At 38.1% G+C, this 14,791-nt stretch overlaps 1 protein-coding gene across 10 annotated transcripts in view; it reads left to right on the forward strand.

Annotated features, from left to right (window-relative positions):
- The window catches only part of PTK2 (protein tyrosine kinase 2), a 197,642-nt gene that overhangs the window by 154,434 nt on the left and 28,417 nt on the right, over positions 1-14,791 (forward strand). For all 10 annotated transcript variants that reach the window (XM_068155459.1, XM_068155461.1, XM_068155460.1 and 7 more), the window contains 6 exons: positions 2,095-2,179; positions 4,441-4,541; positions 5,830-5,945; positions 7,381-7,481; positions 8,712-8,801; positions 10,146-10,350. In XM_068155459.1, the coding sequence (XP_068011560.1) occupies positions 2,095-2,179; positions 4,441-4,541; positions 5,830-5,945; positions 7,381-7,481; positions 8,712-8,801; positions 10,146-10,350 (698 nt within the window). The remainder of the gene's footprint in view (positions 1-2,094; positions 2,180-4,440; positions 4,542-5,829; positions 5,946-7,380; positions 7,482-8,711; positions 8,802-10,145; positions 10,351-14,791) is intronic.

Consider the following 14,791-nt stretch of genomic DNA (forward strand, 5'->3'; position numbering starts at 1 on the left):
AACGAATGTGTCTGTTTCTCAAGTGACCATCTCGCTGTATCTCCCACAAAGGAGCTTGTATGTTAGTAAAGTAGCTACTTTTTCTTGAAAGAAAAGATACAAAATGCTTGGACACTGATCCAGCAAAACCCCAATGGACAAAAATCACCTCAGTGAAATTGGTGAGGTTGGCAGGACTTGTGTAATTTAAGATGATGCTTCTGTGTTTTTCTAGACTGCAGCCACAAAGATTAAGATTGTGGTTTAAGTGGCTGAAAACTGAAGTTTGTGGGGGAAAGCAAAAGAAAGCTGGAAAATTACTTAATACCATCAATTTCAATCTTATAATAAACTGATTGTTCACATGTAGCATTAATATTTATTTCTCATTTGAAGAAATTGCCTCAGTTTTCACTAGATGACATAATCCATGTGGACAACAATTCTAACTTCAGAAAAAATACTTCACAGAAAGAGCTGGGTAGTGTCCTGGGCACTGTCAGTGGGTTAAATAAAATAATCTTCAGTGCAGTATTTAAGTAAATAAATAAGGATAAACATTATCTATTTCAGACAACTTTGATGTCTGTTCTGATACCTTCATTAGAAAAGTATTAAGAGAGATTCTTATTCTTCATTTAGTCCTAAATTAACAGGAGTACTTGAAGAGTAAAGTTTCACTAATCTTGAGGCATAGTGAATAAATCTAGTGCTCTGTAAAACTAATTAAACCCCCTTTTCTTAAGGTCTATTGTTTTGAAAGTCCTGTCTCTCTCTTTTTCTTGAATTGGAAAACAGAGTTTCTCATATAAGGTTTTTTTTTAATGGCAGTCTGCTCTTTACTTTTATTAATAAAATATTCACTATGTTTAAGACACTTGAATATGTGAGGGGAAAACAGAAAGCTAATATATTTTTATGTACTGGTCACAGTGTATTCTAACCTTTTGGAAGAAATTGACTTGCATGAAAAAATATAGGGGAGATTTCTGGCCTCTTGTTCTGCTAGCTCAGATTTGACAAATCTCACTTATCTCTGTGCATTGCGCTTGTGAAGTTTTTATTCTAGTGACTCTGCAGCATCCATCTCTACTTGAATGCTGCTTACTACTAGGTATTCCTGAAGTACTACAACCAGCCTGTATGTCTCGCATCTTGCTCTGATGTAAGCAGTTCAAATAATACTGTATTAAAAGGCTGATTAATGTTTGTATTCACCCAAAAGTGTTATTTAAAATAGTGATCATCACTGTTTTGTCTCCTTATCCAAACACAATAAAACCTTGATATCAGGCCTTTTCCTATTTTCATTTTGCAAAATGTCTGGAGTCTTTGTAGGTTGCAGGCACTGCAACTCTTCATTTTGATCCTAGTGCTGGTTATGTGATGTTTCAAAAACTTTACCTGTAACAGCAGGAGAGGGATTCAGTGCTCACACCCTGTGTTGATTATTGAACATTGATTTTTAGAAGAGAATAAAACAATCTTGGTTTGCTTCCAGTTTCAGTCATTTATGATTGTTTCTGCATGAAAACAATTTTAGTCAATTTTTTTTGCAAAGTCAAGTATAGGAGCTGTATTAACTTAGAAAATAGACATTTAAGCCTGCAAAGTATAAATTCTGATGGTGTTTGTCTATAAAAATAGATAGAAAATAGAGCAAGATTGAGCAGACATAGGACAGAACTCTGAATCTTCAGCTCTCACTGGCATAAAAGCCAAAGAGGTTCATATGTCAGTCCTGTAGCCTTTTGGGGAAGGTTCATTTGTAATTTTCCCATTAACCTATGCACAGTTCCCAGTTTCCCAGTTGAGAGGAAGACATACCAGTCCTTAAGCAGGCCTAAAACACTTCATCTGCTTTCAACCTATTAAGAACTTGCATGAGTGACATCATTTGAGCACTGCATGGATTAAGTAAGTCTTAGGTACATTAGATGTCAGTGTTGTACATCAGGTGTCTTGATTACAATCATATTCTCATGTTGAAGCTTTCAACATTTAATTTCTTAGTTTTTTTTACTAGCAATTTTCCTCTAAAGCAGTTTTGCTGGAACTTTCAGGTGCAGAATTTTTGACAGGCTGTATTTCAGTTATTTCTTAATGTCTTTTCAGGAAAATCCAGCTATGGCTGTTGCAATCAAAACATGTAAAAACTGCACCTCAGACAGCGTTAGAGAAAAGTTCTTACAAGAAGCCTGTGAGTATTAAAACACTTATTTTGGTGTAGCTCCTTGCAAAGACTGCGGCCACCTGCGCAAGAAACTTCTCATACTAATGCAAATCTTTTCTTAACATACAACATGACCTTTTCCTCTCCTGCAATATGTGCTGGGAACACATCCTTGCATTGCCAACGTATATGATTGTGTGGGGGTGCTTTGGTTTTCTATATTGAACGGTGACATCTACATCCTGTCAGGCTTCAGAGCCACTTTCGGAATATTAGACATCTGATCCTCTATTTATGTTCTCCTTAATGAATTAAAAAAGACATAGCACTTGTTTCAGTGTATTATTTTTGAAGGTCAGGTGGTTGGCTTTGTCAACAAAGCTGCTAAAAATGTGACATCTGAGAGAGATCTGTTCTGAAAATCCAGAATTAAAAATGATGACGGAACAAACCACTGCTATAAAAAATTGCCCACAGTATCTCATTTTCCAAATGGTAATTTCCATTCCTAGAGGAAGGCTTTTGGCTGAGGTGAATACTAACTGGTAACTTCTGTAAGAAGGTTGTAGTTATAATTTCTCTACTGCTGGGATTTTTAAGCAATTAAGATATGAGACTTAGGTCTTGATTCTTCCCTATTGTCTTCTGCTGTTGTATATTTATAAATCTCATAAAGGTATCAATAAGTTACGTGGTTATGGCCAGATGTTGCAATATACTTTTATTAACTACTTTTTTGTACAAGGATTTTGTTTTTGATTGTTCAGTAAATTTGTGTTCATAGTTAGTGGGTTCTTATTCTTCTTAAATTGCTGTAATTTTTTCCATTACATCTCCAGCTGCTGTAAAAGTCAATACTATTGTTTATGGTGGTAACTTAGCAGTTAAAGTAGGCTGCTGTCTCTTAACAGTGTAGAAAATAATTACTCATTGAATGCTGCTTGTTACGCTTTGAGCTTGACAGATGAGGAAATGCCAACTTAGTAGATGGATAAATAATGCTTTTCAATTTTGATTTACAAGTTTTGCCTTTTCTTCTTTTTTTTTTTCCTTTTTTTTTTTTTTTAATTCTGATTCCCATCTCTTACTTTCTGTTGTTTGCGTTCAGATTGCAAACTCTCTCAGAACATTTTTGCCTCATAGTTTCTAACAGCGGTCTTTAAAAGGACTAAAACAAGTACCTGGAGAGGCAGAGTTGGTTATGCCACTGAAATAAAAATTGATTTCCTAATAGTTAAATATTAGGAATATTAAAATATTCGTGGGGATTAGATGTTTGCTTGTGATGGAGTTCTCAATGCTGAAAAAATTCAATATTGATTCTTTCAAGGAGGATCACCTCAGAATGGGAAGTAGGTGAAAGAAAATGTTTTCACAAGCATTACCTGTGTCTTCATTCCTGTCTGCTTTTGCATAGCAGTGTATTACATTAGTGCAGCTCTGTGTGCTATAATACAAACCACCTGCTTTGGGGAGATTTTCACTGATCTTCCACTAGGTTTTTTTGGTAAATTGCTCCTTTCTGCAAGTAGTTTGTTCCTCTTGACTATAGAACCTGGATGGTAAAATGATGTCACAACTCTGCTACCTTTCTAAATTTGTGATTTTGTCAGCTAATGTTGAATTAATTTGTGGGGAGTACTTTTTGTTTAAAACTGGTGAGACTATGATACAAAACTGTTTGTCTTAATAGCCCTTCCATTGCTTTGGTAATTAAAGCTGTGTGCTTGGTTCATTTCTACCTCAGTGAAGCAACATGTCCACGTTACAAAACCATAATAAATTGCATTGTTTGATACAGCACAAGAAAATCCTAAAGTTAAATGATTGGGGGCTATTTGGAATACATACTTTTATTTACGAAGACTTTAGTACTAACATTGTGTTCAGATAAACTAGTTCAGCTATGTGAGAAATAGCTTCCCTCTCTGAAATTCCATTTACTTCAAAAGGAAAGAGGGAAATCAAATTAATTTGGAGTCTAGCTTCACTTCTGTGTAGCATTTTAGTAGTTAACATGGCCCATTTAACATTTCACCACATTATTTATTTCTTTTTATTAATGCATCAAGCTGTGTCATTGATAGGGATGTTTGTTTTGCTGGTCTTTTTCTCTATTATTCATTAGACATTAATATTTTAAAGAACACATCATCTTAAGTTTGCCCATGTAAGTTTCTGTGCAGGAAAATAGGTTATTGAACTAATATAAACAGCAGTCTTATGAATCAATCACACTGCCCACGGACTTTTCTTGTAAACCACCAACTTGTTTCTTTTACTTTTAGTAACAATGCGTCAGTTTGATCATCCTCACATCGTGAAGCTCATTGGGGTTATCACAGAAAACCCAGTTTGGATAATCATGGAACTCTGTACACTTGGAGAGGTATGAACATTTCTTGTGCAGCTGTGGTCTTCTCTGTAAGTTCAAAGATACCTTTAGAAAATACTGAGAATATCACTCCTCATTAGCAATGCAAAGCCACTCTCCTCAAATGTGATATTATCCTCGTCTGTAGCATTACGGCCTCAGAAAGAGGAGTGGCAGTATTTGACCTGACTACTCCACTGAGGGAGCTGCATCAGCTCATACCGAAATGATTTAGTCATGGTTTTCAGAGAATCCAATTGCTGCTCCAGAGTGAGAGCATGACCTGTGTCAAGATAATGATAATGTGGTATCATTTAAACAGCATTTGCAAACATTCTTTCTAAAAGTGAAATTATGTGGTACATTCTATATTCTTCTGGGTAATAACTGCTTTTTCCCTTGGAAAACTGAATTTCTCCTGGGCTTTGCAGCAGGACTCTGAATAAGGTGACTTTCCTCCTTATTACATGTTTTGGGCACATGATTTAAACGAAAGTACACCTCTGTTTTTATGATAGACTTGTTTCCTTTGAGTCACATGTTTCTGAATGTGTGAGCTGAAGTGCTATTTCATACTGCACCCTGGATGGTCATTGTAATTACCAGACTGCAGCATGTTGTTCAAGTTAATTAAAAAAAAAAAAAGGGGGGGGAGAAGAATAGAAAAACCTGTGGTTGAAAATGCATTTATTCATCCTTTGTCAAAAAAAACCCACAGATTTCCTTTCCAGTGCCCAAATTACTTTTAAAACCTTGTTTTCATTTACAGGGAGAGCAGTGCTATCTTCCATTTTGAGGACCGGTTTAGGTCCTAACTGCTTTATACTGGGACTATAGTCAATACAAACAGTGCATTGATGCTGACTACCATGAGCTAAATAGGGTTGTTTTAGCAAACATAGATTGAAATCAGTGCTTCCAAAACAATACTGATGGGATTGGCCACGTACTCTTGTGTTCTGAAATTTTGTAGGCTAAAAATGTACGTAGTTCTTGAAGGAAGAACACATAAAAGGTCCTAGAATGCTTTTCTCTGGAACCTGAAAGCAATGCACAGATGGTTGGGTTTTTGTTTGGTCACCAGTTTTCATGTGGAAACAACTGCTTGAATTTAACTCAGAGTCAAATTTCTTAATGGACCCATGACACAAGTGTTGTTCTTTTCTCAACCAGTCTTAAATGAAGTTTACTTGTGTAAACTTTGCCGTTTCAGATATGCTTTGTTCAAAAACGTTTGTGGTTTGGTTTTGGGGTTTGGGGTTTTTTTACTAATTTCTTCCCTTGTTTTCCTTTGTGCAAAAAGTTGAGATCGTTCTTGCAAGTAAGGAAATACAGCTTGGATCTGGCCTCTCTGATACTCTATGCTTACCAGCTTAGCACAGCACTTGCCTACTTGGAGAGCAAAAGATTTGTACATAGGTAAGATTTTATACAGATGCATCTGTATGTCTATATTTTTATATGTAACTACTTTAAGTTTTAGAGAATGTGAGATGTCTTGGGTTACTGGAAGTTGGCTGGCAGTATTCTGGCTGGTTGATACAGTTGCTCAAGTGAAGACAAAAACAACAGATAGTTGGACTCTTTCAAGCTTTCCTGTTGTGTTTCTTTAGTTAGGATGAATGTGTAGCAGCAATACCTTGAAACTCCTAAACCCTGCTTACCTGGTTTGTATCAGTCTCCGTAATTAGAATTTCATTTTTCCAGAGGCTCCCACCAAAATTAAACCCTTTTCAAGAGTGACACCTGCTGGCCCACTCCTAGACTGACTTGGGGGATGGTGCTGGGTTTTACTCAAAACATTTCAGCTGAATTGTTCCTTTCTGGTTAGGATAATTTTTAAAGCTGTGAGTCACCTGTAGTCTTCCAAAAGCAAAACAAGGGGCAGACAAGGAACAAGGAGAGCAAAGTATTTATAGAATACAGGTACTTGCTTAATCAGGAGGTGAACCTAAATATCTTCTAGGTGTGCTATTAATTTTATTCTCAGTGGAAAAAAGGCTGGGTTTAGCCTCTTATTGTATGCAATTTGAAGTCCACAGCAGTCCCTTTATCATGTATTATTTCATTTTGAACTTGAGCATTTTATTAGCATTTAAATACTTAATGTTCAAATTGTGTGTGTTGCCTCTGTTGTACATACAAACACTTCTATGGAAATGTGAGCTGTGTATAAATACATAGGTATGTATATGAAATGTTTTTTAAGAGCAGACCTGTATGCCTGCTGCAGACAGTTGAATTTTGGCCAAGTAGCTATTTATTTAACTCCAGCAATAAAATTTGAAAATGCAAATTATTCATGCTGGAATGGGAGGCAGTAGCACTACTCCATTTGTTGTATGTCACTGTTCCAAGCTAAATCTGTCAATACTCAAGTCAGGCCTGCTGAAAGCCAGAATCAACAGACATGTAAGGAGAGTTGTCTCACCTGGGAAACTGCAAGAGAAAAATGCTGTAATCCCGGGAGCATCACTGAAAACCAAATTCCTTATTAGGAAGCCTCTTACAGGTCTGACATATTAAACCAATTCCTTACTTTTGCAGGATCAGGAGGCAGATTCTTCTTCTTCCCATCAATTTTAATTGCCAAACATTGTTAACCTGTGGTATTTAAATAGATTTGATGCTGACACTGATGCTCTTCCAGAAGACTGTTACTACTCATAAGGATCAAATGTACTTCAAAAGTTTTGCAAGCTTCTTAGAGTCAGAAGAGACATGTCATTTTCTTTTTCGGTACATGCCCCCGAAATAGTGACTAGTAGAACAATTCAGGCCTCCCAAAGGCATTTAGTACTTCTGAGTTTTAATAACTTTTTTCAAACTATATTTCACATCTTCTCTCTGGCAGGGATATTGCTGCTAGAAATGTGCTGGTGTCTGCCACTGACTGCGTGAAGTTAGGTGACTTTGGTTTATCCCGATATATGGAAGACAGTACTTACTACAAAGGTAAGTTAATACTCTGGTTCCGCCTTGCATGCCAGTCAGAACACACTTATTTCCTTCAATATGGAGTTTGCTATCCAAAGGAATTAACCAGATATTCTTGGTTTAACTGTTGTAGCTGTGTAATAAGGTAAACTATTCCACAATTTAATAGATGGCGGTGAATTCCTACACATGTGCTTAAGAAGAAGAATCATAAGGTCTGGTTTAAGTTGCAAAAAGTAGGAAGTTCTTATGTAGGTAGAATTCCCCTTGTGTGAACAAGCTTATAGTGCTTTCTTCATCATTTTAGAACATTATCCACACTTGAAGCCTGTTTGAGATAATGCATAATATAGATAGTATAGCATGAGTTTGAGTTTACCTACAGGTGAATTTTGGGTTTGTGCTGTCATTGTGGTGCTGCATACTTCAGATGCCACTGGATTAGGGAGGTTGGGTACAAAAAAACTTGGAAGCCTATTTTTGTCCCCTGTTTTGGATGGAATGTTGATATTTAGCTCTAGGAGCTGTGAGATGTCCTGCAGGGAAACAGCGCAGGAGAACAGAGGTTGCAGAGGGTACCAAACAATAAGATTTAAAATTGGGGTACTATTTGAAATCATGTATTGATAAATCTAATCTTCAATCTATTACTGATTTCAGTCATGTATTTTAAAATATTCTTATTTGTCCCCTTGTACTCCATTCTGTTTCCACACTTCAGTTGTCCTGTGTCACTGGGAGCCATCATTTTAATTTCTGGGAGGAGAGCAGGAATACTTTTGACACAATCATTTCTTCTTGTTCTTTTTTTTTTGGGGGGGGTTGTTGGCAGCTTTATTGGGAGATTTGGGGCATTATTTGGGGTTTTGTTGTCTGTTTTCTGTTTTATATAAGACCAAACTTTTTTTTGTTACTTTTTTTTTTTTTCCCCTTAATGAATCATTTGAGAACACCTACTTCCTTGCTGAGATTTTGTGACAGTTTGGGTTTGGTGCCAACACCTTCTTAACTGCAGTAGCTGTGTCTTGAGATAATTACGGTAAAACTTGGAGCAACTCAATATTTAGGCAAAGAGAGGACTACCAGCAGAACTGCACAGATGGTGCAGAAATCTCTTGTACAGAATTTATCTGAAGTACTTCACTAGGGATGGATTTTGCTTATAAATTACTTCACTGAGACCAAAGTCCCTGTTTGAGCTCAGTGGTAGGAGTAACAACAGCCTGCCTTGTCTTGCCTTCCCTGCAGCTTCCAAAGGAAAATTACCCATCAAGTGGATGGCTCCAGAGTCAATCAACTTCCGACGGTTTACCTCAGCTAGTGATGTGTGGATGTTTGGTAAGTGAACACCAAGTGGTGGGGTTTCTTAAGTGTCCTGTTGGAGAAGTTTAATGCTTCATTTTAGCTACTGGAAATTAGTGATTTCCAGGTATTTGACAATATTTTTGCTGTATTTTCTGAAAATCTGGATTCTGCCAACATGTTTTCTGTCTCTTATTTTTCATTAAGCCTAAAATGTCATATGCCTTTTTGCCTCCAATAAGATGCTGACAGTAATGAAAGAATAGGGAAATGAAGTCATAGTCGTAAGAGGTGTGGGGTTTTTTTTTCCACTCTGGTTTTTCCTGGTATTTCTTTTCATTATAGTATTGTTATTTGCCATTTCAGTTTTTCATTTTCACCTTCTTTTTATGGTCATATGTTTGCCTCCTTGCTTAATGCATAGGTCAGCCTATGTGATGTCCTGTTTGCTGATGTTTATTGCTCAATTCCCAATTAATTTGTCTTTCATAGCTCCCGATAGTGTACAAAATATGACTAGAAGCTGAGTAAAAATACAGGGAAATGGGAATATCCTGAAGCCTTCCCTTTTTTTTGTTGTTTTTTTTTTTCCCTAAGTATGGAAGTTTTTGTATGAAACTGATCACCTGTGCTCAAACTATCCTGTCTGGACAGACTGGTCTGGACAGACAGAACAGAAATAGGCTCTGTGAAGGAAGAAAGATGATGAGATTTGAAATAAGAGCAAGACAATTAAGGTCAAGGACAAGTCCACCTGCTTTAAAAATACAATTTGCCTTTTCTTTTTTTTAAGTGAAGGATATGTGACTTTTATCAGATTTATAATAGTCTGAAGAAAACTCTAGTGCAGTTAGACAAGTGAAGTCTATGGAAGATCCTTGCCAATCCTAAACTGACACACCATTTTTGCCTTGTAGTTTTAACACAGTTTCATCAGAAACTGGTTTATTACATAGCTTCAGCACAAAACATTTGGATCAGTGCCAGTGTTAAAACACCCTCAAAGTGAGAATGCACTTCACATGTTGAAACATGCCTAGGTGGAACTAGTCAAAGGGAAAAGCCAACACAGCTCATTCTACCTCATCGAAGAGTAGTTATGAGCAACCATTCTGATTTCCAGTGGGTAAAAAGGTAGATCAAGATGAAGCTAGGCTGCTGTCAGGCAGTTGTGGGTCATGCTTCCTCATAAATACTTCAGCTTGCTGCTGCGTGTGTGATCCTGCTGCGCATCGCTTCTCTGCTGCCAGCTGGTAAGTGGGCGCTCCTTCCCTGGCTGCGTGCTTCAGAACTTGCATTCTTTAGCTGTACAAGACTGGGGCTTGTTTCTTTTGTTCTTTGCTTACACATGAGGAACATTTGCTTTTTTGTGTTTCTTAGGTGTGTGTATGTGGGAGATCCTAATGCATGGGGTAAAGCCCTTCCAGGGAGTGAAGAACAATGATGTGATTGGGCGAATTGAGAACGGTGAGCGGCTCCCAATGCCTCCAAACTGCCCTCCTACCCTCTACAGCCTTATGACCAAGTGCTGGGCATACGACCCTAGCAGACGACCCAGGTTTACTGAACTTAAAGCACAACTCAGGTAGGGTTATGCTTCTGAAAGGTCATTTCCTTGTTCAAAAATATCTTTCTTTGCTGTATCTTGTTACATTATTTTCTTTCTGTGGAAAATGCAACACATACTGTATTAAACTTTCTGAGGATCAGGGTCTTCTGAAAATCTGGGCCTTATCTGTCAGAGAAAATCGGACTATGCAATAAGTTCAAACAACTGGAAGTATGAATCACATTCTTTCTCTCCCAAGAAAAGCTCCAGATTTTACTAGTCTTTTGGTTTTTTGCAATTTTAGCTATATATGCTACAACCCCTGGAGAGGGGGATAGCAAGAGTTTAGAGTGATTACCTTGGCTAACATGCAGTGGGCAATTTTGGGGTAGAAATACCTGCTTTCTTAAATGAGCCATCAGGTGGGAACTGTTGAAAGTTATTTTCATAGCATTTAGCACACCACTTGCCTTCTGGCAGCTGTGTCTGTGCAATTGCAGAGTCTGCAACAAATGCAGCATCATGAACTAGGAATTCTTTTGCTCTTTGTAAGGTAGGGTATCAACTACCTTACGTTTATCTTGGAAAAATGTGAGCACACGCTTTCAAGACCAGTCTAAATTTACACCACAGTTTATTCTGTGACAGTTTATTCCAATATCCATCTCTCTATGTCACCAGCCATAAAATAGGAGTTATATTTAAACTTTGAAGCATTACTGAAATATTGTGGGGAGACACTTGGTATTTGTGACTACTTTGGGGATTTTGAGAGTTCTTGGTATCTATTTTGCCAAAGTCAGTGTAAGCTTTAAATGATACGTAGGTGTTCTACGTTGTAAATTCGCTCTTGGATTTGATGTTACTCGCTGCCAAATTCTTCAGTTTTAAATTATGTTTTGTTTCAAAGTGGCATGTGAAAATGTGGCATTATGAAAATATTATTTTCATAATATTTTGTGCTGTGTTGCTGAATGTTCATGGTATGAGATAATTCACAGGTGGTTAAAATAAAGGACAGTTTTGATGTAATTATGATGCTGTTTCAGAGTTGCTGTATGGATAAGTTGGCTACCTTTAAGCTTTATCCTGCTTCTTAAAATTTCATATGGTTCCACCATCTGTTACTTGGGTGCTTCTGTGCAGGCTAATAATTGACAAAGCTAGAGGAAGACATAGCCCTTCTCATAAATAACTTATCTTCCTACTGACCATATGCAGTTAACCAGAAAGGAGGGAATGGTAGGGCTGGGTAGGGATTGCAGGGAAAAGATAGGACACATTTGTGCTGTTTGGGTTATAGGAGGAAATTGGCAATTGCCTTCCTTTTTGTTTCTTTTTCATTCTGCAATAATAGGATTTGTTCTCCTTAAATTTGCAGTCAGATTGTGTGGATAGCTTACAGCTGACTGACATGGACAAGAATGAAGCCCTGAAAAATCTGACTAGAAGGATGGCTTTGGTTTGTAAACCCAGGCAGGAAGAGTATGTCACCAGCAAAGGAAGAGGATGAGTAAATCCAGATTAAAACAAAGCAATTGTGTGACATAACTGTAGGTTGTACACAGAGTGAGTGATGGCAGCCTGAGTCTGGAGAGGGGGAGATAGATAAGTGAAAGATACGGAACCACGTTGCCAGACCAGTGCCCAAGAGCCTGGCTTTCCTCAGGAATGCACAGCCAGAGGGAGAGAGACAACACTCATAACATGCAGCAAGGCAAGTTATCAGTTACAAATCAGAATGTTTCCCTGTGTGTGTGTGGATAAGCTCAGAAACAGGTCACCCAGAAAGGCTTTGGAATTTTTACACTAGGAGACTTTTCAAACCTTGACTGGAAAAGACTGAACAACCTGGCCTTGCCACGTATGGAGCCCATATTTACCAGGAGGTTGGACTTAAGATAGCCACAAGACCCTTCCAGCCAGGATAAAGAATACACCAACAGAAGTGTGTTTGATCACTCCTCTGGTCATGCTGTGAGATTTGAAGCCTTTTTTTGTTGTGGTTGGTCTTGGTTTTGGGTTTTTTTTTAAGAGGACAGCATCTGTCCCAGGGCCACAAAAATGCTAAAATCCATTTTTCACTCCTCTCAGCAAAGCAGACCGCTTTCTGCTACTCCAGACTGCTAAGCTTTATCTCCTGAAGTTAGGCAGCATGGTTGTCCTTAGGGTTTCTTTGTACTGCTCACAGAGTCAAACTCTCATTGGAAAGGTTCCCAATTCCCTTATGATGAGGCAATCTCAGGCAGCTAGGAAAGACTGTGTTTCAAAACTCAAATTCCCATGAACTTGCAAAAACAAGCATTTCCCTGGTGGCCTTTTCTGTGTGGTGTTGCTGCTGCTCTATCTGGATCCTATCCAGGGTAGTCTTTTCAAGCTGAGTGCTTGTTGTTTGAAGTCAGTGATACAGAACCGCAACGTTCATCTGCTTTAATGAGAAAAGGTCCCTGGCTTTGGGAAAAAAAACCTTCTTTTCTACATCTGAAATAGCACTGATGGCAGCAGGCTATGCATTTCATGTGTCCACTGTTTGTTATTCATTTCGTAGTCACACCTGCTTTGCACAAACTTTATGCAGCTGCTTGTGCAACACTAAGATGCTGATTCTATAGAATTTATGTAGTGTTGTTGGGGCAGTAATAATGCTTGGTGTTTTATAGCATCTGAGCTGTCCAAAGTGGATAGGGGTGAGTTAGTCTTCACAGCAAACACAGGAACCAAATGGGTGAGTTGTGGATTTCCAAATGTAACTCCTCCTTGCATCCTAGCTTCCTTTTTCAGTTCGGGCTGGGGTGGAGTGTAAAAGTTGGAAAACTGAGGTGCTGCTCCAGAGATTCTGTTGCTGACTGGGCCAGAATTAGAATCTGGGATATTTTAATCAGGGAGCATGTGTTGTTGCCTTGCTGATGTGTAGATCAGATCTTCAGTCTTGGACTACATGGAGAAGAATATAAAAGACCTTTTGCAAAGTGTCAATGTACCCAGGTCATGCAGCATCATTTTTACAGTATTTCTCCCTATAATGATTCCTGCCCACTTACTAGAACCATATGCTCACTGTACTGTGTTTGTACACTCACTTTAACCACAGACTATGTCATACATGTGTGTATTAAATGGCATTTATTCTTCGCTATGTCCAACAAGCTTCAGGTTTGTATTGCTAAGGTAGCCCCCATATACCCTCAGGCTTTCATATAAGTCAACTCCCAGGGTTGGGCTTGTGAGCTGTAATGCCCTGAGTGTCTCTTTAGTTGGTAATTCTGTTGAAACGTGAGGAGAGGTTAAGGTGGATTTTAATTTTGAGCTTTCACATGAATGTAATTGCTTGAAATGGTAACCACATCATGCAATGAATTTTGACAGAAGAACCTACCACTGACTTTCTTCTGAGAATGACAAAATAAACCTGCGTTTGTACGATTATTGTGTATGAGTGTCACTCTGGCCCTCTGTTGGTCACTGCTGAGGAAGCACTGGTTTTAACAGAGTGGGTGACCCCACCAGCATCCTAGGGCTGCAGCTCAATCTAAAAAGATTGGAAAAAGAAAAAGGCTGATTCCTGGTTTTGAGGTCTTTTTCTATGACAAGTGAGGTAATGAATTGATGAGAACTGGACTTCAGCCTTTTTGTGACTGTATTTGGTGTAGGTGTTGAAATGTTGCTTCTAAATAGAAGAAATCAAGCTGGTAAGATTGAGGGCAATGTGAGTCTTCTTCCTTGGTGGCACCTCATCAAAAAGTACTTGTAGCACGTTCTTGAAATATATGTTGGAAGCTGCAAAATACATTGTTAGCCTTTTCCTCTTTGACAGGGAATAAGCTATGATCCATAGGGAAGTGCTTTGAAATTAGGACAATATGCTAGAACCATGTTCATCAGCATTCATGCATTTCTGGTGGCTGGAGACCACAGAAAATGCTCATTTGCTGTGCCTTTTGAAATGTAAGCATATGTTTTAATATTCCAGATAATTCCACACTGAAGCTCCCAGAAAACATGCTTTTCAGCATCACACACCAATTAAAAGTAAAAGATTTTCTGCAAAGGAGTTAAGTTTATCAATTATGCAAACATTTAATAGTTAAGGGTTTTTTTTCCTCAGACTTAATCTAGCCAAGAGCAGTTAAATTTGTCTGTGCTACCTCGCAAATGCTAGGAAAACCATATGAATAGAAATCCTTCTTTGCTTGCTCCCCTTTGCTGCTAAAAATATGTGCAGTTTGGGAAAATATGCCTAGATCTGACCTCCTTGACCCTTTGCAAATTTTAATAAACTGCTCAGAATACTTGAGCAGCTGCACTGAGAAAAGGTCAGAAATAACTCTTGGCATGCATCTACTCCTGCTATGGATTGGTTTTCCCTTTGTCAAAACAAAGACATTTCTGTGAGCCATTTATATTCTTTGTGGTTTTTTTCTAGTAATGTTTCTCTGAGGCATTTCTATTTTATATTCTTGTCAGCAGTATTCAAGGG

Source organism: Melanerpes formicivorus, unplaced genomic scaffold (genome assembly GCF_026170545.1).
Source record: "Melanerpes formicivorus ecotype bairdi unplaced genomic scaffold, bMelFor1.0.p_v2 SCAF_32, whole genome shotgun sequence".
NCBI classification, from domain to species: domain Eukaryota; kingdom Metazoa; phylum Chordata; class Aves; order Piciformes; family Picidae; genus Melanerpes; species Melanerpes formicivorus.